Source organism: Silene latifolia, chromosome 6 (genome assembly GCF_048544455.1).
Source record: "Silene latifolia isolate original U9 population chromosome 6, ASM4854445v1, whole genome shotgun sequence".
Taxonomy (NCBI): domain Eukaryota; kingdom Viridiplantae; phylum Streptophyta; class Magnoliopsida; order Caryophyllales; family Caryophyllaceae; genus Silene; species Silene latifolia.
Window position 1 is genome coordinate 15314077 of NC_133531.1, and position 26838 is coordinate 15340914.

Genomic DNA, 26838 nt, shown 5'->3' on the forward strand with positions numbered 1-26838 from the left:
TTCTGGTTTTGGATCCGCTCTACACATTGTTTGTGTAAAACGGTTTTACAATAGACTAATTCATACAATGTTAGCTCTACACATTGTTTGTGTAAAACGGTTTTACAATAGACTAATTCATACAATGTTAGCATACATATTTTAATACATAATAGTAGTAGAAGTTTAAGGAATTGCATGATTTACACATGAGAGGAGATCCTACGTAGTCCGTATAAGATTAAACGAGAAACATAACCTTATCTTAGCATATAAAGAAAAGGAAAAAAAATCCTAAAAGATACTACTCTGTTTTACCCAAATTAAGGTGCTGTTTGGCCTTGCTTATGGAAAATGATTTTTCCTTTTTAAAAGGAGTTTATTCACAAGTTAATTTTCGGAAAAATTTTAGTTGTTTGGCCATACTTTTATAAAAGTGGTTTTTCACAAAATTTATATGTTTGGCCTAACTATTTTAATACAACTTTTGTTTACTTATTTGGTTTTTTATGTAAAAAGTAGAAGTAGAAGTAGTAAATATCTACTTCTCAAAAGCACTTTTAAAACTCTCTAATTTACCATGTTTGGCCAAACAACTACTTTTTCAATTACAAAAGCACTTTTTAAGCTTGGCCAAACACCACCTAAATCTAAAAAATTACATGATACTATATTATGGTAAGATAATATATTTAGGAAAATATAATATTTTGATGATATTAAAAGCTACGAGTAATATATCACAGTGATTGCAGTCTATATCAACATGTATTCATGTAGACATGTTAAGAGAGAACCCGACACTAAAAACTAACCGAAACCTATTATTTCAAACTCGAACCCTCGTAACCCGTACCAAACCGAACAGATTGACATGTGTTTTTGTCCACACAATATATCCCAAATTCCTCAGTCAACCAACTTTCTCCTCGTAAATCCGTGACCCTTGCAAATGCGACACCCTCATACATTACCCACGCCCTGTTCACAGTTAACCCTTGATTCACAAAACCTATTAATCGCCATTAATCCTTCAAGATTTACAGTAATAAACCTTAATATCACCATAATCACCCCTTTCCTAATTTAATTATCTTACTTAATTGCCACCCTTATTTTATTTCTTTCCTAACTGTAACATTCCTATATATACACACACACCACTTTACCACCCCATTTACCCCATCAATTACAATTTAACCACCATGGCAATTTCCACCAATTTCCTTTTCCTTTTTACCCTTTTCGTATTTTCGCTCTCTGTATCCGCTCTCCGTCCCCAATTAACCTCCCCTGTAATCCAGCAGGCGTGCCGGGCAACTCGTTACCCAGACGCCTGCCAGTCCATGGTTTCCGCCACCGGCCTAGTTAGGCCGGGGGCGGAACCATCGGATGTGATCAAAGCAGCGTTCTTGGCCTCGGCCAAGAACCTGAAGGCTGCCCGGGGGATGGTTGAGGATATTTTACACTCGTCCGCCCAGAACTTTAACCGGTCCCGGGCGGCGAAGACGTGTCTTGAGGGGCTGTCGTATTCCAATTCCCGGACAATTGCGGTGCAGCAGGCTATAGACGATAAGAGACTCCGTGACGCGCGCGCGTGGGGTTCTGCCGCGCTGTCGTACCAGTACGGATGCTGGTCCGGGCTAAAGTACGTAAACGACTCCGCTTCAGTGAATTCCACCATGTCGTTTTTCGACACCACATTACTCGTGTCCACCAGCAACGCGCTTAGCATGTTGCAGGCCTTGGACGCACTTGGGCCTGACCCGGCTTCCTGGACCCCACCCCGCACTGAGCGGGATGGGTTCTGGGAACCCGTCATTGGGTCAGGCCCAGTCGTCCCAGGGTTTAACTTCGCAGGGCTTGCAGTGGACGCAACCGTGTGTAAGGACGGTTCAGGTGGGTGTTATAAAACCGTGCACGAAGCCGTGGACGCTGCACCGGAGAATTTGAATGGAGGGAAGCGGTTTGTGATTAAGATTAAGGAAGGAGTTTATAAGGAGACGGTTAGGGTGGCGTATAAGAAGACGAATTTGGTGTTTATTGGGGACGGTATGGGTAAAACTGTAATTACAGGGTCCCTTAATGCTGGCATACCCGGTGTCGGCACCTATGAATCTGCTACTGTTGGTATGTGAACACTTTTATTTCAGTTTCAATTTGATTTCCGTTTAGTTTTCCATCCATACATTCGTAACGGATTGTCACGGTTACTGTCTAGCTTTGATTGTTTTATTGATGTAGAAAGGTTCGGTTTCGTATACTCTTTCCATTAGTTTATTCACAAAAAAAGGTTTGTTTCAAGTACTCTTTCGTGTATTTTGAACAGACGTATAAAATTAAAATGGATAAAGATAATAGTACGGAGTATATACTAGTTAAATGGATGTCGGAGAAGGTGTAATTAATCAATGTTCAAAAAGTTTATGATTTGCAAAGTTTATTGATCATTTGTTGCATAATAACGCGTAGTCGCGTACGACATACCAATAAATGGTAATGTAGTTATTTTTTAGAGTTTTTTTGGGTAAAAAACTACCTAATATTTACCTCATTTTCATAAATATTATCGAATGTTACCAAATTGAAATTAATGAGCAAATTCGACAATTTCGACAAATAAGTCAAAATGCCAATCGAATTAATCATAATTTTGTGCTAATTAGCCACAATCACGGCTAAACTAGTCAAAATTGTAGTAAAAAAAATTGAAATAAATGTGCTAGTAGCTAATCAAAACAGTTGGGAGTGGTTAACTATAGTAAATAATGTAGGTTCAATGTCAAAAATAATGTTTTCGAGTTAGAGGTTTTTCTAATTTAATCGGATTATTCAATTTGGTAGTGTCCGACAAAAGTCAAGAAAATTTAGGTAGTTTCCCGCAAAATTTAAAACTTTAGTAATATTTATGAAAATGAGGTAAATATTAGGTAGTTTTTGACAAAAAAAAAAAACTATATTTTTTATATGAAAAAAAATTATGTCCATGAACTAATGTACCTTGTCATTATGCAACTTTTGCACCTAGAACGGGTTTAATTAACGTTTTTCTCTTTATTTTTACAGTCGGTATTTATAATTTCTCGAACATTTTGAGGTTAAAATGGACGGTTTTTCTTTTATCGAAGTTCCAAAGTGAAATGTAAAAATTTATACTTGTATGTTACATTTATGTGTACAAAAATAATAAGAATGTAAATAAATTGGCACAGGTGTTATCGGCGATGGATTCATGGCGAGCGGGATAACATTCGAGAACGCATCCCCCGGACCAGAAACGCACCAAGCAGTAGCCTTCCGATCATCCAGCGACTTCTCCTACATCGAAAATTGCGAGTTCCTAGGTAACCAAGACACTCTCTACGTACACTCACTTCGCCAACTCTACAAATCATGCCACATCGAAGGCAACGTCGACTTCATCTTTGGAAACGCAGCTGCCATTTTCCAAGACTGCACAATCTTAGTCCGCCCACGTCAAGCCAATCCAGACAAGGGCGAAAAGAACGCCATTGCCGCCCACGGGAGAACCGACCCGGCACAAACCACAGGGTTGGTCTTTATAGGCTGTCTCGTAAACGGAACCCGTGATTATATGGAATTGTTCCGTGCTAAGGCTAGTGTCCATCTGAACTACTTAGGCCGGCCGTGGAAGATGTATTCTAGGACTGTTTATATCAATTGTACAATGGAACCGCTAATTAGCGAAGAAGGGTGGATGCCCTGGGACGGGGATTTTGCGCTAAGTACGCTATATTATGGCGAATTTGGTAACAAAGGGGATGGTGCCGGTTTGTCGAAAAGGGTACCGTGGAGTAAACAGATACCGGAAGAACATATCTCGACATATTATGTACGCAACTTTTTACAAGGAGATGAGTGGATTACTATTGCTTAAGGTGTTTGAAACATTCTTTGTTATTGAAATGTAATACAGTAGTAGAGATATAAAGGTAGACACAAAACAATAATTCTCTTGTACGACGGTTTTTTCCGTGTTTTTTTGGCAAAAAGTGACCATTTTTTGGTATATAATGGCGATTATATAATGAATGGTTTAGTCATAAAAAATTGTCAATATTTATCAAAAAATTGGCTATATTTTTTTCGTCATAGTACGATGGTCGTATAATAAAATTTGCGGACACAAAATTCCTAGAATGACAGTCATATTTATGAGCATGGTCCTTTGGCCTTGGCATTCTAAAAGGAAATAGACAAATACTGTACCAATTTTGACAAATTAACTATGACTTCGACCGGTCATATAGACGTACTTGACTTTTGATGACTGATGATTAACCCGTTGGCTTATGAGTACTTAGATCAGCTGATAAAGATATAGTAATGTTAATACTCATTATGAGCAAGAGTTTTAATGTTCTAGTTGGTCCACTTATCCTAGCCGAGACGAATTGTTCTAAAACAGGTGGTCAACACAAGCTTGTATGTTATCTGGGGGGTCATCAGTGTGGGTCGCCGGGTATGGGTCGGGTCAGGGCGGGAGACCCGGAACCGGCCCGGGTCATGGGCCGGGCCGGGCCGAGTCAAAAGTGACCGGGTTTGAGCGGGCCGGGTTTGACATTTGAGGACCCGGAACCGGCCCAGATATAGGGCGGGTCGGGCCAGGCGCGTCAGGCGGGCCGATTTCAACCACGGGTCACATACGGGTCGTCCAGGTTAGCAAGGCCAACCCACACTAATGACCAACACTAATGTTATCCACTCAATTTGTAGTGTCATTGTGCCAATCAATATGCAAGCACTCTGTCAATGTACACCGACATCGTTGTATGCATCACCTTGTCACACATGGCAAGCAAATAATCCCACCCTACCGTTGGTGGCGGAGTTAGAAATTCATCCCAATAAAGAAAAAAAAATTGTCAGCGAAAGCTAAAGTGTTTTAAGGAAAACTCGAAAAAAAATTCAAAAATTCTAACTAAATTTTTTTGAAATTTTCGACCGCTAGTAAAGGCGAGCGCTCCTACTAGCCCTAGCTCCACCGCTATCCACCACGCCATTAATAAGACGAGTTTCAAGCTTTTGATTCGATAATCTCCTTATCTACTGCTATTTGACGTTTTTACTAAAAAAAACTTTTAAGTAAAATGAAGGAACTCGTTGATTTTATTATACTCCGTCGATAGATTAATTAGATTTTACAAATTATTATAAGAATAAGCTAAACGAACGAAAATAAAGAGGTAATACATGGAGAAGTTTCTCTTTAATTATCTTAAAATGCAATGTTTTTGTGTACATTAATTACCAATAAAACCATTATTAGAAGTAATTGATTCTCCTAAATTAGTAAACAATACATGATTTTTGACATATGGAAACACTTCCTTAGTTAAGGAAATAAATAAAATTGATTTTATTCCATTTAAACCATTATTCTTTTACGCTAAAATTTGGGAGAGACAGTCTTTCAACTTAATGTTGTAATGTACTAATATAATATTAGTAAGAGGTAGAAAAGAAAATAACTACCGTCAAAAGACATGTAAGTTAAGTTATGTTTGCAATACTAATATTATTGTACTTTACTATTAAGAATTTTTTTGACATTAATAATACACTAGTTTTAAACCCGTGCAAAATTACACGGGTATGTATTTGGCTGGTATTAATGTTTTTTAATGTATTTTTTTTTTTTTTGCATTTCTATTGTACTTATCTAATTGGTCTAAATCAGCGATCTACATAATTAATGTTTAAACTTGTTACAAATACTTGTTCACGTGCAATGGTTTAAGAGGAACTAACAAAGGATATTTTTTTTAAAAAAATATATCGTATTATCTAGTTTTTAAAAATTATACATGTAATTTATTCGCATTATATGTAATTCAATCCCGTAATTAAATGTAATTCCTTCTCCTAATTATGTAATTTTATTATTATTATTTTTTCAAATTATGCAATTCATTCATTTGTAATTAGTTACATTTATTCCGATTTGTAATTCATTCCGCTTATATGTCATTAATTTCATTTATTCGGAATGTATAAAATTATTTCATAGTATTTTTTCTAAGACGGAATTTGTCGCATGTTTGTATAGCCGAAATTATGAAGAAATAAATACATTGCACACTAACGGGTCCCACCATAACATGTATTTCCAAAAAAAAAAAGAAAAAAAAGCTGAATTAATGACGTGGCACCCCCTGGATTGAGTATTGTCTTCTGAATTAATAAAGATAAGATTTAAGTTAGATGTAAAATCTAATTAAACGCGTATTAGCCTCGTAAAGAAAACCGGTAAAAACAACAATGTCTATATATATATATATATATATGTATTTATGGTAGAGATTGAGAAAATGAGTTTGGAAATATTATATTATATTATATTATATTATTAAGAAGGTAGAGATTGATGAATATTGTGTAAATCATTTCAGTATATATTTATTTATAGTATATTTTTGCAAATTAGTGTAGCTAATTAGTGGAGTCAATTAAGAGTGAGTATATTTAGAAAAGATTTGGCTAGAGTATATTTAGAAAATCAGAATTAGTCAGAATATAACATTGAGCGCAATTTTTCAGTACTCTTTTTAACATACATGGGCGGGAATTTTGAGCGGGAATTTTCAAGATGTGTTAATCTTTTAGTATATAAGGGATTGAGAGACCCGTCTTACGTACCCTTTTATTTTTATTTCGTGATCCTTTTGTTGTTAATGGCGAGATTGGTGACATAGCAATTTCGTACCTATTTACATAATAGATACTCGTACAAAATTACTATAAAAGAAAAGATTACATAACACAGAAACAAGAGCGAATTCTCTAACATAATTCGTGTTCCATCTTGTATCTCATAAAATCTCAACTCCGAAACCTACATTAAGAAAATAATTTGTTATATATAATTGAGTAAATGAAAAAACACAAAAACTCCTTTTTAAAATCCAGTTTTTTAAAATCTCTCTTTTAAAATGCACCTTTTTTAAAAATTGTTTCAAAACACCAATTAAGTTACTTATTCCGTCATTTTATAAACTTCTTTCGTTTGTATCTTAGACAATTTATACTTTGAAACGTATAACAATGGAGAATAAATTCAAAAACAGAAATAAGTCGCTTAAATTTGAGTTTTAAAGCAATTTTTTATAAAAGTAAATATTAAGGAAGTAATTTTAGGAAAAAAATTATATAAGAAAATAATTTTAGAAAACAAGAATTTCAAAAGAGTAATTTTTAATGTACTCTAATTAATTATATGATCAACCTCATTCATTAATATGATTTATTTCCTAATTAGGGCGTACATAACTTAATCTAAAAGTAACTACAAATTTGACACGAACATTTTCCTATCTTCAAAGTTCCTTATTTCCCCCTTAACCATGGGAACCTCCTTCCTCCTTTGTTCCTTACTACTCATCCTTTACTTCTCATCCTCGTCCTCGGCCCGCCTCCCCCATTTATCATCAAAGGCGATAACGGTCGAGGAAATCTCTAAAACCGATTTCCTAATCCAGCAGGCGTGTAGCGCTACGAGATACCAGGAAGCCTGCCAATCCATGGTTTCGGCCAACTTTCACATCGGAGACGAAGCAAATGTAACGCACGTGATTTACGCTGCGATCATTGCTATGTCAAAAAACAGTAAAACAGGCCTTGAAAACATCCAACATATTTTAAACTCCCCCAACAATACCGTGACAACTTCCGCAACAGCGCTAATGTGTAGGGACTATATAACCATGTCCGCGGGCCGGGCCATTTCAATGGGCAACGCTATCCACAAAAGAGCGTGGCGACACGCGCGCGCGTACGGATCCTCATTACTTTCTTATCAGAACGACTGCGTATCGAAGCTCCAGTACGTTAATAATGAGAACACAACCGACGTACAATCGACAATTTCGTTCTTTTACACAACTCTCATTATCTCCACCAGCAATATTCTCAGCATGTTATGGGCCTTGGACGCATTTGGGCCTGATCCCGTCGGATGGGTTCAGCCCCAAACCGAGCGCGTTCATATGTGGGACCCCGTTGTGAAGCCGTTACATCTCCAACCTGTGTTTGACTTCGCTGACCATACCCCTGACGTCACGGTGTGTCAGGACGCTGCTGGGTGTTTTAAGACCGTACAGGAGGCGGTGGATGCGGCGGTGGCGAAATTAAAGGGACAAAATAGGTTTGTTATCAAAATTAAGGCTGGAGTGTATGAGGAGACTGTGAAAGTTCCGTTCGATAAGACCAATTTGATGTTTATTGGGGATGGTATTGGTAAAACTATTATTACGAGCAACTTTAATCTTGAGGGATTTACCGTATTTGAATCCGCTACTGTTTGTAAGTCCAATTCCAATTCCAATTCCAATTCCAATTTCAATTCCAATTTCAATTTCATTTTTATCCATTTTAATTTGGGAAAATGCACGCGGTATCCTTGAAGTTTCAAATTTTGCCTGAAATATCCAATTTTTTGTTCCGGAAAACTTTGAGGCTATAATTTGTGTCTACGGATTCAGAAAGTGATTTTTTTTTTTTCAAATTGATTATCTTTCCGAGAACTACGATTTGAAAAAAAAAATTGTCGTATTTGGATCCCGTGGCTAGAGTTTTTGTACGTCAATGTTTTTTACCGAACAAACTTTGAGTGACCATATCTCTTGGTCACGAATTGCAAACTCGACAATTTTCTTTTCAAGTCGTAGTTCTCGCAAAAATAATCTATTTGAAAAAAAAATCGTCACTTTCTGAGCTCATAAACACGCGTTATAGCCTCTTAAAGTTTTCCGGATAAAAAAATTGGGTATTTCAGGCAAAACATCACACTAACGTACATTTCCGGTAAGACGGTTTCATATATGTTAATTTTCGATAAATTTTTCGTTATTGTGGTGCAGCTGTGATCGGGGATGGATTCTTTGCGACGAACATAACATTCCAAAACACGGCAGGGCCGGATGATCGTCAAGCAGTGGCGTTCCATTCAAGCAGTGAATTCTCCTACATTGAAAATTGCGAGTTTTTAGGTAATCACGGCACGCTTTATGTTCACTCAAATCGGCAATTGTATAAATCATGTCACATTGAAGGGAACGTGGACTTTATTTTCGGAAATGGTGCAGCCATCTTCCAGGACTGCACCATCTTAGTCCGCCCACGCCCACTTCAACCAGAAGGGGGCGAGACAAATGTCATCGCTGCTCAAGGTAGAACTGACCCTGTACAATCTACAGGGTTCGTGTTTTTGGGTTGTGTCATCAGTGGGACCGATGAGTACATCAAGTTGTACAATGCTAACCCGAACTTGCATAACAATTACTTAGGAAGGCCGTTGGAGGTTTATTCTAGGACTGTTTACATTAACTGTACTATGGAAGTGATAATAAAACCGGATGGGTGGGCCCCAAAAGACGGAGATGTCGGACTGGATACTCTTTTCTTTGGGGAGTTCGGCAATTCGGGTCCTGGTGCGGATACATCTAAGAGGGTCAAATGGAGTAGCCAGATTCCGGAAGAACATATCGTTGTTTATTCAGTTGAGAACTTTTTACAAGGCGATGACTGGATTCTTACAGATTATTGAGTTTAAGGGCGTCCAAAACATATATACACGGTTATTTGAACAATCGGTTAATCTTGTGTAAGACTGTTGTATCATTGATACCACTAATGTCCACTATAAATTATCAACGTAATACTCCGTACCACTTCAAATGTCTCGCTGAGTCACGATTTGGGGTGTCTATTTGTTTTGTTTTTTTTTTAACGGATTTTTTCCATGTGGTAATGGGTTATACTCGTATATATACCATCTGGCAATCGGGTAGGACGTGGGTCGGTTTGAGTTCAGTCGGGTTAGGTTATATATTGGGCTAGGATTACACCCGGATCAGGTCGGGTTCAGTCGATTATGAATCGGGTCAGTCCATCTCTTCTTAGATTGGGTTCAAGTCTAGTAGGGTTCATGCTGATATAGTGTTATGGGATCTACTCAAGTCAGTTTTGGTCGGGTCATGTCATTATGGAGTTCATTATTGGTTGGGCAATTATTGGGCCAGGTCATTCTGATAATTTGTTGGGTTCTCTTCACTTGACTGTTCAATGTTTGGGTTACATTTCTAATTAATTTGCAGTTATTTTTTTGATCGGGTTAATTTCGAATTATTTTTCTAGTCGTAATAAAATTGCTTTATATTCTTAATTCAATACAATATAAGAGGATAAGCAACATAACAAATTTTCCGGTCAAAATGCACCCGCTCAAATATGAAAATAAATGTTTTTTTCATTAAACTAATGCTTTCATTAAAAAAATAATATTCTTATCATCAAATTATAATCTTTCAATAAACTCGAAATTATAATCTTTTAATTAAAAGGTTATTAAAAGAGAGATAAAATTATAAACTACAGATTGCTAAATCTTTCATTTGTGCTATTAACAAAGAATGAGTTGACGAATACTGGTTATGTATAAAACAAAATTATAAACTGTTATTACCGACTTTGTGACAAAATAAGAATTCATTATAGTAATTTTATAAAATTTATAAAATGAAATAATGAGCTTCGAACAAAATAAATGTCTCGCTTGAATATACTAGGTGTTGTGACCGCCACAAACACGCCTACACCAAGTCAACGAAACTCATTACGAAACCAAAACAACATTTTATGCGAGTACAAATCACCTCCATCAAAGAAGCAAATGGTTAGACTAAAAAAAGTTTAACCCAATGCTCCAATGAACAAACGCCTGCTAAAGTTCAGATGACCCCCAACGAGATCTCAACGGCTCTTTTTTAAGAATCCAAATAGCTCCTCGAGGCCAAATCGCCTCACTGAAACGCAAAAACCGATATAAGCTTGTCTGGAGGATCAATTAGCTTGACCTGCCGGGTACCAAACCATCCTAAAGCAAACTCACCAAACCCAAAAGCATGTCAACTTTCAAAATCTTTGCTCCCAAAATCTTTTCACCGATAATTGAACAAAGCCAAATTACGCCTAAAATACAACTAACGCTTTAACAGATCCTAAATCATAATTCTAGCCCTGTTTTCACCATTATACTGCCGAGATGAGACATGAATTTGTATCCAAACAATCATTAATAGAAGTAAATGATTTTCCCAATTTAGTAAAAAATACACTTGAGCATATGATTTTGGACATTTAAAGAAACATATAGCATATCAAAAACAGATTTGGCATAATCATATGGAAGTTCAGATTATCTGTCCCATATTTATGTCTCCGTGTCTCATCTTATGTCTCATTAATTCTCTATTTGACACATAAGCATTAACCATTAAAAATAATTGTGTAAATACAATAAGACGATTATGTGTCAGATGATAAAAATATTGGAACACAAGATCAACAGGACACGAAAATGGGACAGATGATCCATATTCAATTTAATGATCCTTCCTCGAAATCAATTCAATTTATTTCCTAATTAGATCACTTAAATAACTACAAATTTGGCACAAACATTTTCAATTTCAATCTTCAATTCCCTTGTGCTCCCCCTTGCCATGGAAACCTCATTGCTCCTTTGTACCTTACTGCTCTTCTTTTCTTTCTCATCCTCCTCCTCGGCCCGCCTCCCCGATTTATCATCAAAGGCAGTATCGGTCGAGATAATCTCTAAAACCGATTACCTAATCCAGCAGGCGTGTAAGGCTGGGAGATACCAGGAAGCCTGCCAGTCCATGGTTTCGGCCACTGGTACCATTAAAGACGAATCAAATGTAACAGACGTGATCAATGCCGCTTTCACTGTCATGACGAAGACCATGAAGACGGGACTTGAGAAACTCACACATATTCCCGACTCTCCAAACAACACCGCGAGGACTGAGACAGTAGCACTGTGTAAAGACTATATTTCCATGGCCATGAACCGGTCCATATTAATGAACAAACCTATATCCAAAGGAGCGTGGCGAGATGCACGCGCGCGTGCATCCTCAATACTTTCCAATGAGTATGACTGCGCGTCAAAGCTGACGCGCGTCAATGACGAGAACTCCACCGAGGTGCAATCCACACTGGCCTTCTTTTATACCACTCTCATTCCGTCTACCAGCAACGTTATGGGCCTGTTATGGGCCCGCGACACATATGGGACTGATCCCATGATGTGGGAAGAGGCCAAAACCGAACGCAACCAAAAGTGGGACCCCCTTGTGAAGCCGTTACATCTCCAACCTCTGTTCGACTTCGCAGACCATACACCAGACGTAACTGTGTGTAAGGAAGCTGGGACTGCTTGTTTTACGAGCGTGCAGGAAGCCGTGAATGTCGCGTTGTCGAATTTAAAGAAGGAAAATAGGTTTGTTATCAGAATTAAGGAAGGAGTGTATGAGGAGACTGTGAGAGTTCCGTTCGATAAGACTAATTTGATGTTGATAGGGGATGGTATTGGTAAAACTATTATTACCAACGCCGTTAATTTTCCGGGATCTACCGTCTATGAGTGCGCTACTTTTTGTAAGTCCAATTCCAATTTCGATTTCAGTTTCATTTTATCCAATTTCAGTTTTATTGAACTATAGTGTTGATTAAAGTTATCCTTCAATCTAACATTTCATGTAAGACGGTTTTATAATCGCAAAAGTGGTAATTAAACACCTTAACTTTGTTCAATTGTGAAATTAAGCAATCAAACCCCTTAAGTTTCACCAAAAGTGAAATTCAACCCCATTTTTTATTTTTCACAAGTAAATTAATTAAAAATATTTTAAATTAGTATTAAACAATTTATTAAATACTTGAAATAACAATTTGTAACTTTACAAATTTCTACACAATTTATTAATCATTAAAGAATCCTTTTACATATCACAAAAACTTCGGAGATACGGTTTCTCTCTCAATAACGTTATTGAGAGACCTCTCACATGATGGGGTGAGAAACCCACTGATTTTTTTCCTTATTATGTCTCCCATTAAATTAGTGGGAGACGGTCTCTCATGAGACCTATTGCATGCATATATATTTAGTAAATTATTAAAGAATGAAAAAGTAATAAAAGAGTTGTAAGTGGGTGAAAAGAATGATTAAAGAATGAAAAAGGTAGTCTAAATAAGCAAAGAAGAGAAATGAAGTCAAAATAGATAATTTGCCAAAAAGGGGAAATGAGATGAAAATAGGAAAATGGAGGGAGTATAAAATTAAAAAAAAAAAAATCACAATATTTAATATAACTATAAAAGTTCTAAAATTATAAAAAAAAATTATAATCGTATTAAAAGTGATTTTAATATAAGAATTTGGTGAAAATTAAGAAAATGGAGTTGAATTTCACTTTTAGTGATTGATTGTTCCAAATAAAACTTATGCGGTCTAATTTCACAGTTGAACAAAGTTAAAGGGGCTTAATTATCACTTTCGCGTTTCCTAATATTATTAGACGGTTTTTCATTGTGGTGCAGCTGTGCTCGGGGATGGATTCTTTGCAACAAACATAACGTTCCAAAACACAGCAGGGACGGCTGAAGAACTTCAATCAGTGGCCTTCCATTCAAGCAGTGAATTCTCCTACATTGAAAATTGCGAGTTCTTAGGTTATCACGGCACGCTCTATGTTCACTCAAGTCGACAATTGTACAAATCATGTCGTATTGAAGGGAACGTGGATTTCATATTCGGAAATGGTGCAGCCATCTTCCAGGACTGCACCATCTTAGTCCGTCCTCGCATGCTTAACCCAGAGACGGAAGAGACCAATGTCATCGCTGCTCATGGTAGAAACGACCCGGCCCAAACTACAGGGTTCGTGTTTTTAGGTTGCGTTATCAGTGGCACCGATGACTACTTGAAGTTGTACAATGCTAACCCGAACTTGCATACCAATTACTTAGGAAGGCCGTCGGAGATTTACTCTAGGACTGTTTACATTAACTGTACTATGGAAGTGCTTATAAACCCGGATGGGTGGGCTCCAAAAGACGGAGATTTCGGACTGATGACTCTTTACTATGGGGAGTTCGGTAATTCGGGTCCTGGTGCTGATACATCTAAGAGGGTTAAATGGAGTAGCCAGATTCCTGAAGAACATCTCTCTGTTTATTCAGTCGAAAACTTTTTACAAGGTAATGACTGGATTCTTACAGATTACTGAGTTCAGGGGCATAAGATGATGATGTTGAATACCGCAGTTATTCAATTACTCTGTATTTGCATTGACAAGCATAAAAAATACTAGATTTTTTTTTTTCTTTTTGAGATGTTCATTGATGAAAGGAAACCAATCAAATGTCTTGTTGAGTCATTATTAAATGAATAGAGTGGTCTAAATTAGATACCGGCAAACAGGTCAATCAGGTCAGGTACGGGGTTGGATCAATTCAGATTCGGCTTGTTCTGGTTTGCAAAATTTCGGATTGGGGTTCGGGTCATTTTCGGTGGGTTGTTTTCGCGTTATATGGGATAAGGGCCAGTTTGGTTGCGATAATAAACATTCAGGTAGGACTGAATAGAGTTGGGTTTCGATGTCAATTTGCGTCTTCTATTTAGGTGCAGGTAGAGTTATTCGGGCCTGGTTATTTGGGCCGTTTCGGTTTTGTCAGGTTTATTTTGACCAAAGAGCATATCAATAAGTGAAACGGTGTTGCTCTTTCACATACGCCTTTTACTCTTTCACATACTTTTTTTCATAAAATTTCCATAATCTACCCTTTTCCTAAATCTAAACCAATTAGGTTTTTTATATACCATTCTCCTAAAATTAAAACCTAATCTTCTAAAACTTGAACAATGGATTACAATTCTTCAATTAATGAAGTAATACTAATTTATTTAGCAATTATGTTGGTTATTTCTTATTAATTTTTTGATTTAAAATTGGGTTTATAATCAATTATGTTGGTGGTGGAAGGCATAGTGATTTGTGCGGTGGTGGACGACGGCGGTCGGAGCATGAGTATGGTGCAGGGGTGGTGGTCGGTGGTCGGAGCAGTGAAGGGCAGTGCGGGGGAGGTGGAGTGCGGGGGAGGGTCGGAGTAGTGAAGGGCAGTGCAGGGTGGTGGTCGGTGGTCAGAACGACCGGCCATGGTAGGGCGGTGGTCGGAGTTGCAGGGGAGGGGCGTTCGGGGAGGGTGAGGGGTGGCGGAGTTGCGGGGGGGGGGCGGGGAAAGGGAGTGCAGGGGAGGGAGTCTGTCGTCGTTTTTTTTTTTTTTTTTTTTTTTTTTTTTTTTTTTCGAAAAGCATTATTAGTTTTTTTTAGAAATTCATAATTTTGTTTTTTTTTTAATAATTATTTATTGATTATTTTTAATTTTAGTTTGATCTTTGTGTTAATTAAGTAGATTAATTTACTTATTTTTATTTAATCGAAATTGTAGGACGGTGATGATTTTGAACATTTTGCAGACGATACGGTACGGTTGAAACTTCGCATGTATAACTTATCTTGAATTTTATTTTCGTAAAATCATAATTAGTTTGCTCTTTTTTGAATAATAATATTTCTTTTTTTTACTGATTATTTTTAGTTTTCGTTTGATTTTTTTATTTTTAATTAGATTAATTTATTTATGTAATTTATTTGGAAAGCGTAGGGGCTGATGATTTTGAGCATTTTTCCGATGATATGGTTGACACTTCACATGTTTTCACTCTTGATCATACCTTCAAATCATGTGCCGAACTAGTAACAGAAACTAAAAGAATTGGTCTTTTACATAATGTTCATATCCGTTTACAAGTTTATCACGAAGAGCGAAGTGGTGGTTTTGGTGAACAACGACTTTTTTGTGACCGATCTAGACCATATCAGTACCGATCGAATATAAACGCTCCATCTAGCAAACGTTTAACTGGCACAAAAAGTTGTCTATGTCCATTTAGATTGAAAGGTATTGGGCAACCGGAGGCAGACGTGGAAGTTATCTGTTCTTAACGGGATGCATAATCACAAGCTTGTAGAAAAGGATGAAATTTTAAATCCTAAAGTCAAAGAAATTATTATGAGAATGACTGCAAGTCAAGTTCCCGTGGCGAATATATTGATTGAGTTACGTAACCAGAATTATAAAGTTACGCAAAAACAAGTATACAATGTACGGGCCAGAGAGAAGAAAAAGGTGAGAGGAAATCGCACATCATCGGAACAATTACGAACACTTGCCGATGCTCATGGTTATCTACACTTTCATCAAACGATTCCCGGGAAGAAAAAAGGTACATCTGAGCTAACTGATCTCTTATTCGCTCATCCAGATTCAATAAATCTGTTGAAACATTATCCATTTGTCCTTATTCTTTGATTGTACGTACAACACGAACAAGTATAAGATGCCGCTATTGGAAATTGTTGGTATTACACCAGTAAATAAAAATTTCTCTGTATTTTATGGGTTCCTGGAAAATGAAAGGGGGACGGCATATGATTGGGCGTTTAAGTGTATCAGGGAAGTATTAGATACAGATGAGGAGATAGTTTTTGTGACTGATAAAGAAAAAGCGTTAATGAATGCCATTCAGAAATATTTTCCAAATGCTAGACACTTGCTATGTAGACGTCACATAGAAAAAGACGTGGAGGCTTGGGTAAAGAGAGTAACAAAAAGTGGTTCAAGGGGTGAAGCATTCAAAAAGGGAGATGGAAAAATTTGGTAAATTCCCGTAACCGAATTTGAATATTTGGAAAATGAGAGGATATGTTTCGAAAAATACCGGCTTGTCCCGGGATTGAAAAAATATTTGAAAGAGACATGGCTTGATCTATATAAAGAGAGATTCGTGTCCGCTTGGATTAACAACATCCTACATTTTGGGAATGTTACCACAAACAGGTAATATGTAAATACATTATTATGTTAAAAAAAAGTATTATTATTATTTTTTGTTTCAATTTTTTAAACTTGCATTGTATTGTTTACAGAGTTGAGGGTGCGCATGCGTCGCTTAAGCGATTGTTAAAAACGTCCAATGGTGGTTTCGACACAGTTTTTGAAACAATTCATAATTCTGTAAAACTTCAGATTGGAGAAATAGTCAGAGAATTGGGTCGCTCAAGAATTATTCGTCTTCATATTGGCGTGGCTTTGAATGTTTATCAAAGATTGAATTTAAATGTTAGCCACCACGCGATTAATGCTATAGACCTTGCACTACAAAAGGCAGAATGTAATAATTGTGTTAAGAAGGTGACACATGGTCTACCTTGCGCATGCGAAGTTATTAAGCTACTCGACACAGGTATTTGCAAATAATATACAAAAAATTAGTTAATGATACTTGTTACTTGTTATTCGTGATGATAATTGTTGTTTTCTACTTGTAGATGGTTGTATTGAACTAGACTCTATTCACCAATTTTGGAAAACTTTAGATGTCAAGACAGTTGTTGGAGAAGGAGTTGCTGAAAAGGAGGTTGAGGAGGAAAATAGGTTACGCAAACTAGTTGATGAAGTGATAAAGGGTGGTGCACAATCGATGAAAAAAGTTTCTGAATACATTGAGAATATGTTGCATCCTCCTAACATTGTTGACCCTGAAGTTAAAAAGACAAGAGGGCGCCCAAAAAAAACCTCGGTTTCAAGAACACCATCACAATGGGAATACATTGAAAAGGAGTTTCCCACTGAGAGCTATGAAAGAGGGAGATCAACGAACACAGTCGGAAAGGACAAAGAGGTTCCTAAAAGGGTCGTAAAGAGGGAGAAGTAATGGTTCGGTCGCAAAGGAGAAAGAGATTCCTACAAAGAGTAGTACACCATTTCGGTGGCGGAAGATTTATGTGATATCATGGTAAGTTGGATAACGGATTTGGGTGAATGTCATAGGTGATGGAAATTGCGGGTACCATTGTATTGCTTTAGATATTTATGGCGATGAAAATGAATGGCTAAAGGTAAGACGTGATTTATTGGATGAGCTAGAGAGTAACAAGGAGTTCTATACTGATATTTATGCGGGTGTGAATAATTTTGTTGCCCTTTGCGATAGGGTTTCTTTTTCGGGGGGACAATGTTTGCGACAATATTGGTTTGACATCGAGTTATTGCTTGTTCTTTGCCAATCGTTATAATGCAATTTTTGTGGGTTTGTCACGCCGTCAGAGTATGACTTGTTTACCAACGAAAGCAACAAATGTAGATGAACATGGTCCAAGAAGAATTTTCTCAATGGTCTACCTTGAGCCGGAACATTTTGTATGGGTAAGTTTATGTAACTATTTTTGTATGCTTGATTGTTTTTATAATTGTGTTACACCGTCTTAAAATACTATATTAATGATTTTTGTAGGTACGACTTGGAAGTAGGAGTCCATTACCAACGCTTTACTCGCTTGGTAATGTTCGATATCTGAATCAGATTCAAGATAGATTAACACTTTATCAAAAACAAGTTCCAACCAAATCAAGAAATGGGACAACAACCATTGAATTAGATGACTTGTAATAGTTTAGTTTAGTACTATCACGTATTATTTTAGAAAAATATTTAGATAGTACTTATAATTAATTAGTCTGAAGGAATAATCAAGTCTTTTAATGCGACAAACATGCAAACATCGGAGTTTGGAGTTCCACATTTCGCAATGCAAGCGGCCTTACCATTTTTATTACAAAACCCACATGCATTGCTCTCATTTTATTGCATTTTCTTGTTTATGTTTACAATTGCAAGCAGCCTATGCTCCTGTCAAACAGACTTCTTCCCTTTCGTACTGGGAGACTACTGTAACTGGGAGACTACAATTGCAAGCAGCCTAGGCAGTCTAATGCATGCATCTGTGACAACTGAATTCATGCAGACATGGGTCTTATACTCCTGTCAATTCTTATCTCTCGGCTTTGCGCAGAGGCGATTATCTCTCGGCACCTTGATGCAGACTCCACAAGTACAAATCTAAACCCGTTTGGACAATGAACTGTACTGTAGAATTTGAGTAAATAATAATAATAATAATAATAATAATAATAATAATAATAATAATAATAATAATAATAATAATAATAATAATAATAATAATAATAATAATGGTGTCGGTGGTAGCCGGTGGTGGGCTGGGGAAGGAGGGTTGTGCGGTGGTAGCCGGACTCGGAATCGCAGGGGGATGGGAGGGGGGGTGCGGCAGTCGCAGGGGGAAGGGAAACCGGTGCAGGGGTGGCTGGCCGAGGTCGGAGCAGGGACTGGTGTCGACTGAGTGCCGGTGAGATGGTGGTTAATGGAGGTGTGTGGTGGTTAATGGAGATGGGTGAAGGGGATTAGGGAAGGGAGAGAAATAATTGATTTGTTGGGAAAAAGGATGAAGAAATGAGAAGGGTAACCTTGTAAATTACGTATGTGAAAGAGTAAAAGGCGTATGTGAAAAAGCAATACCCTAAGTGAAATAGTCACAAATGAGAAATTATTTACAGATTTGTTGTTTCTAGTTATTTTTTAGCGGATTATCTTACACTTGTAGTAGGATATTAGGGGTGATAATGAAACGAAACAGCTCTCGAGCTTGGATAGGTCAAAGCTCGACTCGAGCTCGAGCTAAACTCGATAACTGACGAGTCAAGCTGAATTAATGGTGGCTCGGCTCGAAAAGCTCGCGAGCGGCTCGAGCTTGTGTGATAAAATAACATCTTGCTTTTATTATATATATATATATATAAAAATAAGATTTATTATGATATTATTTCTTTGTATAACTATATATCAAATGGTTTCTTTGATTTGCCAATATTTTTATACATAACTATTGAATCCTATTATTAAAAATATCGGAAGAAAAAAAAAACTACTCTATAATTTAACAAAATTATATATACGCTTGAGTTGAACTCGAGATCCCGCTCATCGGCTCATGTCGTGATCATCCCTATATATACTCGCATACCATCCCTAAGACTAGAGGTGGCAAATGGCAATCGGGTAGATTGGGTCAGATTTGGTTTGGTCGGTCAAGCTTTAGCTTGGGTTCGGGTCTGGTTGAGTCCAGGTCGCTATCAAGTGAGATCAATCAAATAGATTTATTGAGTCGAGTAAGATTTTAGTTTGGTCATGTCATTATCAGGTTCATTATTGGGTTGGGTATACTATTGAGTCTTGTCATTCTAATAATTTGTCGGGTTATTATTGGGTTCATTAATGGAGACCGACTTATATTTTTATTTTTAGTCAATGTCAGGTTATCTTTCGAATAGAGTAATCTTTCAGATCAATTTTGAATTATCTATCTGGTCGGATCAGGCCGAGTTGAAGCAACGGACTAACTCGATTTGTAGGAGTTAGGACAAGTTCGATTTTGGGCCTGCCTTAATTGACTTGGCTCAAAGTTCGGTCAACAATAATATTGGGGTCCCAATGAGGCAATAATATTTCTATAATAAAATATTATAAAACCGTCTCATACAAAATAATTTGTATTCTAAGGGGGTGTTTGGTTGGCTCTCTTGGAATGGATTGGAATGGATTTGCTCCATTCCAATGTTTGGTTGGAGTATTTTGGAATGGAGTTAGATACCCAGTGGATTCTAACTCCATTCCAACCCCCTAAAATCTCATACCCAACTTCCCCCTTGGTATCTAACTCCATTCCTCCATTCTAAAATTTTAGGGGTCGTTTGGTTCAACAAGTCGGAATGGAATGGAATGGAGTTTGATAGTAGGGTGGTATGGGGTTCTAAATCCATACTTGTCTAATGTTGTTTGGTTCACCACAAATTATAAAGAGGAGGAATGGAGTTTGAATCCAAGGAGGAAGGGTGGGTATGGGATTCCAAGGGGTTGGGGTGGAGTTAGAATCCATTGGGTATCTAACTCCATTCCAAATCACCCCAACCAAACAATGGAATGGATCTAATCCATTCCATTCCATTCCAATATACCCAACCAAACACCCCCTTAGATGAATCAAACAAGTTTATAAAGGAATGAATTTAGAATCCCATAACATTATGGGTTCATATTTCAATCCATTCCATTCCATGCTATTGAAGCAAACCCCCCTAAATTTTTCTTGTACTTAATGACGTGCACGATTTAGGACCCGTTCTCTACTCCTCTAGAAACCCCATTTCCCAAACCCCTCGTCACTAAACCCTCCCCTCTTTTCCCCAATTCACATCTACATACATAATATCAATCACAAAAATGCAAAGAGCAATCAGCCTCGCCGCGCTCCGCCGTGCCGCGACGGCATTAACGGTGTCGCAGCCACAAGCCCAGTATTCCCTCCGCCAATCAGCTCCTCTTTCGTCGTCAGCGCATCGTCAATGGCCTCTCGCCTCGGCTCCATCAGCTAATTCTCTTGGATTTGGAGCCAAGACAACTATGTTTTTCTCCGTCGCAGCCGCTGCCGCTACGACACTTAGTCAAGAAGCTGTTGCTAAAGAACAACACTTTCATAAGTTTAATGATGTTGTTCTTTATCAGTATGAAGCTTGCCCTTTTTGTAACAAGGTTAAAGGTATTCTTTTTCTTTTCTTTTTTATGTTATTTGAATTATTGTTATTCCCTCCGCCCCGATCATTTGTTTACATTTGATTAAAATATGACACGATTAATATAAAAGGTCTGTGGTACTTCCTTCGTCCCAATTATCTGTTTACTTTGATTAAAATCCAAGGTAAATAAATGAATTTTACAGAAAGAGTATGTCTTTTTGTTCCAATCAGTTGTTTTTAATGTTTAGTTGAAACATGGTTGCCTATACGCTAGGTATGAATAGGTAATATGCTTACACAGCGATAATATATGGAGTTTGTACATTGCATTACAGACATATGTTAATATGGATTTGAAATAGGTAGGAATCAGTTTGCAGTTCGCTGAGATTGGAGGGAATCAGGTAACCATGTTTGGGAAGCATGGTTGGTGATCATAGTGATAGTATATGACCTTTTCATGTGGCATGCCATACAGAGTTTCGAGTGTGAAAATAACACGAAAAAGTGATTCTCAGCCTTATTTTGAGTGTTTTGAGTTTGTCCGTCTCTAGGGGAATTGGGGATTGAGAGCATGGTTACCGAATTCGCTATGAATACGTCCCTTCCAATTCGCAATTCGCTCTTATAGAATGTGTGTTATATGTATTTTCAGTAAGTAACATGAAAGAATTCACTTTTAACAATTCGCGACTCGTAGGGCACCGAGCGAATTCGGTAACCATGATTGAGAGTTTGCTTTGTGAAAAACTTGGGATCGAGAGACTTAGTAGTTTACAGTTGATTAAATGGGCATCCTGTCACTAGTAGAAATCGTCAGATAATGATTTCATCAACTATGAGGCTCTTAGATATATACAAATCTCAGTAACCATTTGGTGTATATTGTATACTTTGGAATTTTGGAGTAGTTCTCCTAGTAAATGTTGCGGTTTCCTCCTTTTGTCGATAAGTCTAGAGTTTGGAAAATGCGTGCTTCTCTACCCACCCTTTGTGTTTAAGTAGAGTAGTGAGTCTTATATGAGAGACCAACCAACTCAATTCCTTGTGTGTTCCTCAATTAATTATGGTGTTAATGGATTGGTCTTACATTTGAGATTGTCTCATAGAGTATAAGTTTTTGCATCCGTAGCTGAATATAACTTCAGATGTGGTTATTGGGAGTTTTTGGCCTAGAAAAAAAAGGATGTTAAAAATTAAGATGATTGTTATCTGCGTATCAAGATTTATTTTTCCACATCTTTTTTGAAGTTAGATTGTTTGAATTGTGCTGCTATATACCTATGTGGTGTGGATTGAAGTTTGTCGGCCTTGTGTGCTATGGTTTGCTGTAATTTGAAAGTTTAGAGAGTCTACCCCCTGTTTGTCTCTCCCTCCCTCATTGTTGCTCCTTGTGCCAGCATTCCTGGATTACTATAAGATACCGTACAAAGTTGTGGAAGTCCATCCCTTCAGTAAGAAGGAGATCAAGTGGTCTGAATACAAGAAGGTGCCTATACTGACTGTTGAGGGCGAAACGCTTGTAAATTCATCAGGTTTTTAATTCTTATATCCCACACCCACTTTTTGTAAAGTATCTCATTAACTAATCCAAGCATTTATATTTAATATTGTCTATGTGGTTGCAGATATCATCACTCCATTGTTTAAAAAAATGAATTCTGAGAAATCTTCTGGTGCTGTAAGATCTTCTGAAGAAGAGCAATGGCTGGGGTAATCACTATTTCTTCTATACTTCCATTTATTTATCTGTTGTGACTAGAATGGTCGCTCCACATGCTATTCACTTGAAAAAACTTTGTGCTACTTATCTGTGCTAGATCTGCTAATCAATAGTCAGTTCATTGCATTTTATGGATGATGTATGTCGATTCATTGGCAATGCTTCATAAAATCTTCGCTCCATAACTTAACTATCACGAACACTTCAGTCTTTGCTTTCTGCACCACACATTAACTGAATATTTATCCCGACTGGCTGTAGGTGGGTGGATGATCATCTGGTGCATGTCTTGTCACCAAACATTTATCGTACAACGAGTGAAGCCCTTGAGTCGTTTGACTATATCACAACCCATGGTAAGTCCTTTGTTGTTCTGTAAATTTAAACTGTAGTTAACATTTGTCATCTATCATTGAGAATTTGAGATAGAGTCAATGTTTCCTTCCTTTTTCACTTTACAAGCGTGTGCACCACTTTGTCCTTCCATAACTTTGTTACTTCTACAGTTATACCCCAAAAAAATCTCATTATAAACTTTTCATAGTTGCTGTCATTAGAACGATAACTATATCCCACAATAATTTCAAACAAATCTGACGCTCATTTGCAGCTTGGTGATCACCATATCCACCAATGCTTTGATATTTTGCAAAATTTCTTTTCCATGAAAAGGGAAACAAATGTCACGTTATTATTCACAAATGGTTGTTACTAGATGAGTACAAGGATGAACTGAGTTTCTCACTTGGTGAATATTTATTAGCAGCTACAATGTGTCTTTTTGGGCCCATAGTTTAATTGCATACGAAATTTGCAGGAAATTTTGGGTATATGGACAGACTAGTGGCAAAGTATGCTGGTGCGACTGCCATGTACTTTGTGTCCAAAAAACTGAAGAAGAAGTATAACATAACTGATGAACGTGGTGCATTGTATCAAGCTGCAGAAACATGGGTAGATGCTCTGAAGGACAGACCTTTCCTCGGTAAATACTCTACTATAATTATTTGTCCAAATGGAAGAGAGAGTGATATATAAGCATCGATAGTATTATTGTTGATGATTCCAATTCCCGTTTTAAACTGACAGGAGGCTCAGAACCTAATCTTGCTGATTTGGCTGTATTTGGTGTCCTGAGACCAATCCGATACCTACGATCAGGGAAAGATATGATAGAGAATACACGAATTGGTGATTGGTACTCTCGAATGGAGAAAATGGTGGGAGAGTCCTCCAGAATAACTGCGTAGATTTACTCAACTAAGGTGGAAGATTTCTTTCCTGACCTTTTGTTTTTGTCCTCCTCTTGCCAAAAGTCGGAAATTAATTCAAATTATTTAGTAATTAATAATAGGCACTATTTTGCCTTATATACTCAAATGAACATGTTTAGACGACAACATTCGTTTTACTTCCTTGGCATTTAAGGGGAGATGGAAGTACCCGGAATAGAACGCTAGAACTCAGTGAAGAGTCCTATTAGACGGACTAAATTCACTTTCATAGGATTACATATGTTCTCTGCAGAATTTTTAAGCATTGTCTATTTGTCTCTACTTTGTTTGCGTCCAATTTCCGTATGTGTGAATGTTCAAGGCTGTTTGATCTCTTGCTGTTTTGTTACGGTTACTCAACACTGTTATAGACCCTTGATGTTTCCTCATTTTCCGCCCTTAATATATCTGTAAACTAGGAAAAAAAATCATACAATTTGTGGCAGTGCCAACATGTTGGGTTATATTGAAGAACTATATTTGAAAATTTGTGGCTTGCTTTCGAGAGAACGTAAGATGATTGATATTGAAAGTGGTTGAAGCGAAGTTGATGCCTGATGTGGTCATGAGAAATGAGGGAAGTATGTCTCTATTGTCCGGCTAGCAATGAGCTCATATGCCGCTTCAGAAGGGTGGAAGCTATCCCAAAACAAATATTTTCTTTTACATGTTAAAGAAAACACATTACATAGCGGCCCTGCCTCTACTAATCCAGATCCGCAGCATCCTCTATCCACAACCTCGAATCCTGATCAAACATGTCGCAAACAATAGAGAAATATTAAAAAAAAAAAAAAAAAATGAGAATAATGTTGAAATTTGCGTCCGGTGACTCCTAGTTGAACAATTAGCGAGTCATTTTTCTTTTTCGGTTGTACATTAAACAAGTTAATTTAACAAAATTTGGATTTTTGTCCGACAATTCCCGTTCAAACTTAAAAACGGTTTATTGAGCTATTTTGCTTTACGTTCCATGTACTCAGTACTCACAAATAGAGCTTATAAACCTCGACCCGGCTGAGTCTACTTATTAGTTCAAGAATAGGTTACATGGAAGCACCACCAGATTTTGTGTATAAAGAAAAAACGGGAGAAAACGTACCATACTTTGTACTATTGACCACGAGATCAAGAAAAAAATTGTATGTATCGAGGTAGAGGAGAGAAGAGTCGTGGAGTTGGGCGCTGAGGTTCCGAAGACTAGACTCAAGCTTATTGTTGAATAACTGTACTGCTGCATTGGAGTACTGGGGACATTGTCGGGTTAGACCGCCTCTTAGTGTCCTTTGTATTGGCAGATATCCCAATGGTGGCACATTGCTAACAGCAATCTTCCGTGCCCCCATCTCGTATAAGAGCTGATAAATTCAGAGATTTATTACGCGTTTTATGGTATTAATTAAGGTAAGATTAGCAAGTCGAGTGAGGAGTGACCGCTTAAGGTACCTTTACGAAGGTATTAGCTCCATGGAGCATGGTATCTGTATAAGAATCAGCATCTTGAAACATTCTCCTAAACGGAAAGGTGAAGTAAGTGTTTGCTAAATCACAGCTTCCTGTTACGATGAAATAGACGCTATTGCTAATAATAAAGTCTGTTCTTTCAACTCCGACTATTTTGTTCATCTTCCTGCGGTACTCCTTGAACCATTCTAGCTGATGTTCTAATGACCTCGTCAGCTGGAAAACAAGCAACAACATTAGCACTTACTTCACTGATCTAACGCAGTGTTCCTTTAAGGGTGGAAGAAGCGTAAAAGGAAGAAAGATGAAACTCACAACAAGAGAAGCGGTCATATTATCGTACCCAGAACCTGCTGAAGCGAAGCTGACACCAGTGACGAGATCTTCTTCTTCTATACTGTTGTCAAGATATGCTGGCAAATACTTCTTAACACCTAGCTTCTCAGCTGCAAATTGGGAAATATTTGATCTGTAATTACGGAATGCAGCTCAAAAATTACGCCTTTTGCAATTAAATTTGTGTAGCACTAACTTAACCATTAGTTACCAAATGAGTCAAATGCCATCTGTGTAAGAATTTTTTTTTTACGGTTGCCAAAAAAAAATAAAGAATAGGTAAGAGTTACATTTTTGCCAACGCGCGTTTTTAAGAGGATGACAAACCTAGGAAATCAGTAGGAAGACGGCCATTGCAGAATCGACCAGTAGCCTTCCGTCCTTGAAAGTCCTTGCCATTAGGAGGGAAGTTGGCTTTGATGAATGTTAACGGAAGGTGATTATTGTTACCAGAATCGACAATCGAGTCTCCGAATGCAAACACAGCAGGTACACTGCTCATTTTTGCCGTAGCAATAGTATAACATGACACAAGTATGTACAGTTGGAACACCATCGACCAGTAGCCTTCTGTATAACTAACAGACGACATGGTTATGGCGTCTTTGTATTTAGCTTAAATTCTTGGACCATGCAAATGGACTGTATTTATTGTTTGCAAACCTAACCTTACGTTAAGGAATT

The 26838-nt window shown here is 37.4% G+C and overlaps 6 protein-coding genes across 10 annotated transcripts; 5 read left to right on the top strand and 1 right to left on the bottom strand.

Moving 5' to 3' along the window:
* The first annotated feature begins 1173 nt into the window (after positions 1 to 1173).
* Positions 1174 to 4028, top strand: LOC141586435 (putative pectinesterase/pectinesterase inhibitor 51). Its single transcript, XM_074407643.1, has 2 exons — positions 1174 to 2109; positions 3192 to 4028. The coding sequence occupies exons 1-2, from the start codon at positions 1185 to 1187 to the stop codon at positions 3875 to 3877; spliced, it is 1611 nt and encodes a 536-aa protein (XP_074263744.1). The 5' UTR covers positions 1174 to 1184; the 3' UTR covers positions 3878 to 4028.
* Positions 4029 to 7727: 3699 nt separating this feature from the next.
* LOC141587561 (putative pectinesterase/pectinesterase inhibitor 51) lies at positions 7728 to 9544 on the top strand. The gene is made up of 2 exons (XM_074409036.1): positions 7728 to 8301; positions 8859 to 9544. The coding sequence occupies exons 1-2, from the start codon at positions 7728 to 7730 to the stop codon at positions 9542 to 9544; spliced, it is 1260 nt and encodes a 419-aa protein (XP_074265137.1).
* Positions 9545 to 11678: 2134 nt separating this feature from the next.
* On the top strand, positions 11679 to 14093 carry LOC141587562 (putative pectinesterase/pectinesterase inhibitor 51). The gene is made up of 2 exons (XM_074409037.1): positions 11679 to 12459; positions 13405 to 14093. The coding sequence occupies exons 1-2, from the start codon at positions 11679 to 11681 to the stop codon at positions 14091 to 14093; spliced, it is 1470 nt and encodes a 489-aa protein (XP_074265138.1).
* Positions 14094 to 16267: 2174 nt separating this feature from the next.
* Positions 16268 to 17644, top strand: LOC141587563 (PKS-NRPS hybrid synthetase cheA-like). The gene is made up of 4 exons (XM_074409038.1): positions 16268 to 16587; positions 16630 to 16767; positions 16857 to 17173; positions 17259 to 17644. Exons 1-4 carry the CDS (start codon positions 16268 to 16270, stop codon positions 17642 to 17644), a joined length of 1161 nt encoding a protein of 386 aa, XP_074265139.1.
* A 3311-nt stretch (positions 17645 to 20955) lies between these two features.
* LOC141586437 (uncharacterized) lies at positions 20956 to 24664 on the top strand. The gene is made up of 6 exons (XM_074407648.1): positions 20956 to 21380; positions 22758 to 22892; positions 22986 to 23070; positions 23342 to 23436; positions 23898 to 24065; positions 24170 to 24664. Exons 1-6 carry the CDS (start codon positions 21065 to 21067, stop codon positions 24328 to 24330), a joined length of 960 nt encoding a protein of 319 aa, XP_074263749.1. The 5' UTR covers positions 20956 to 21064; the 3' UTR covers positions 24331 to 24664.
* Positions 24469 to 26781, bottom strand: LOC141586436 (GDSL esterase/lipase At1g20120-like). 5 transcript variants are annotated; one of them, XR_012519529.1, is made up of 6 exons: positions 26482 to 26781; positions 26134 to 26264; positions 25801 to 26034; positions 25457 to 25712; positions 24866 to 25102; positions 24736 to 24762 (listed from the first exon to the last, which is right to left on the bottom strand). XR_012519529.1 is itself a non-coding variant. In XM_074407647.1 (6 exons), exons 1-5 carry the CDS (start codon positions 26744 to 26746, stop codon positions 24918 to 24920), a joined length of 1071 nt encoding a protein of 356 aa, XP_074263748.1. In that variant the 5' UTR covers positions 26747 to 26781; the 3' UTR covers positions 24736 to 24762; positions 24909 to 24917. The 5 variants fall into 5 exon arrangements, 3 of the variants coding, with proteins under 3 accessions (XP_074263745.1, XP_074263748.1, XP_074263747.1); XR_012519530.1 differs by having other exon boundaries at positions 24736 to 24769; XM_074407647.1 differs by having other exon boundaries at positions 24909 to 25102.
* Positions 26782 to 26838: the final 57 nt, after the last annotated feature.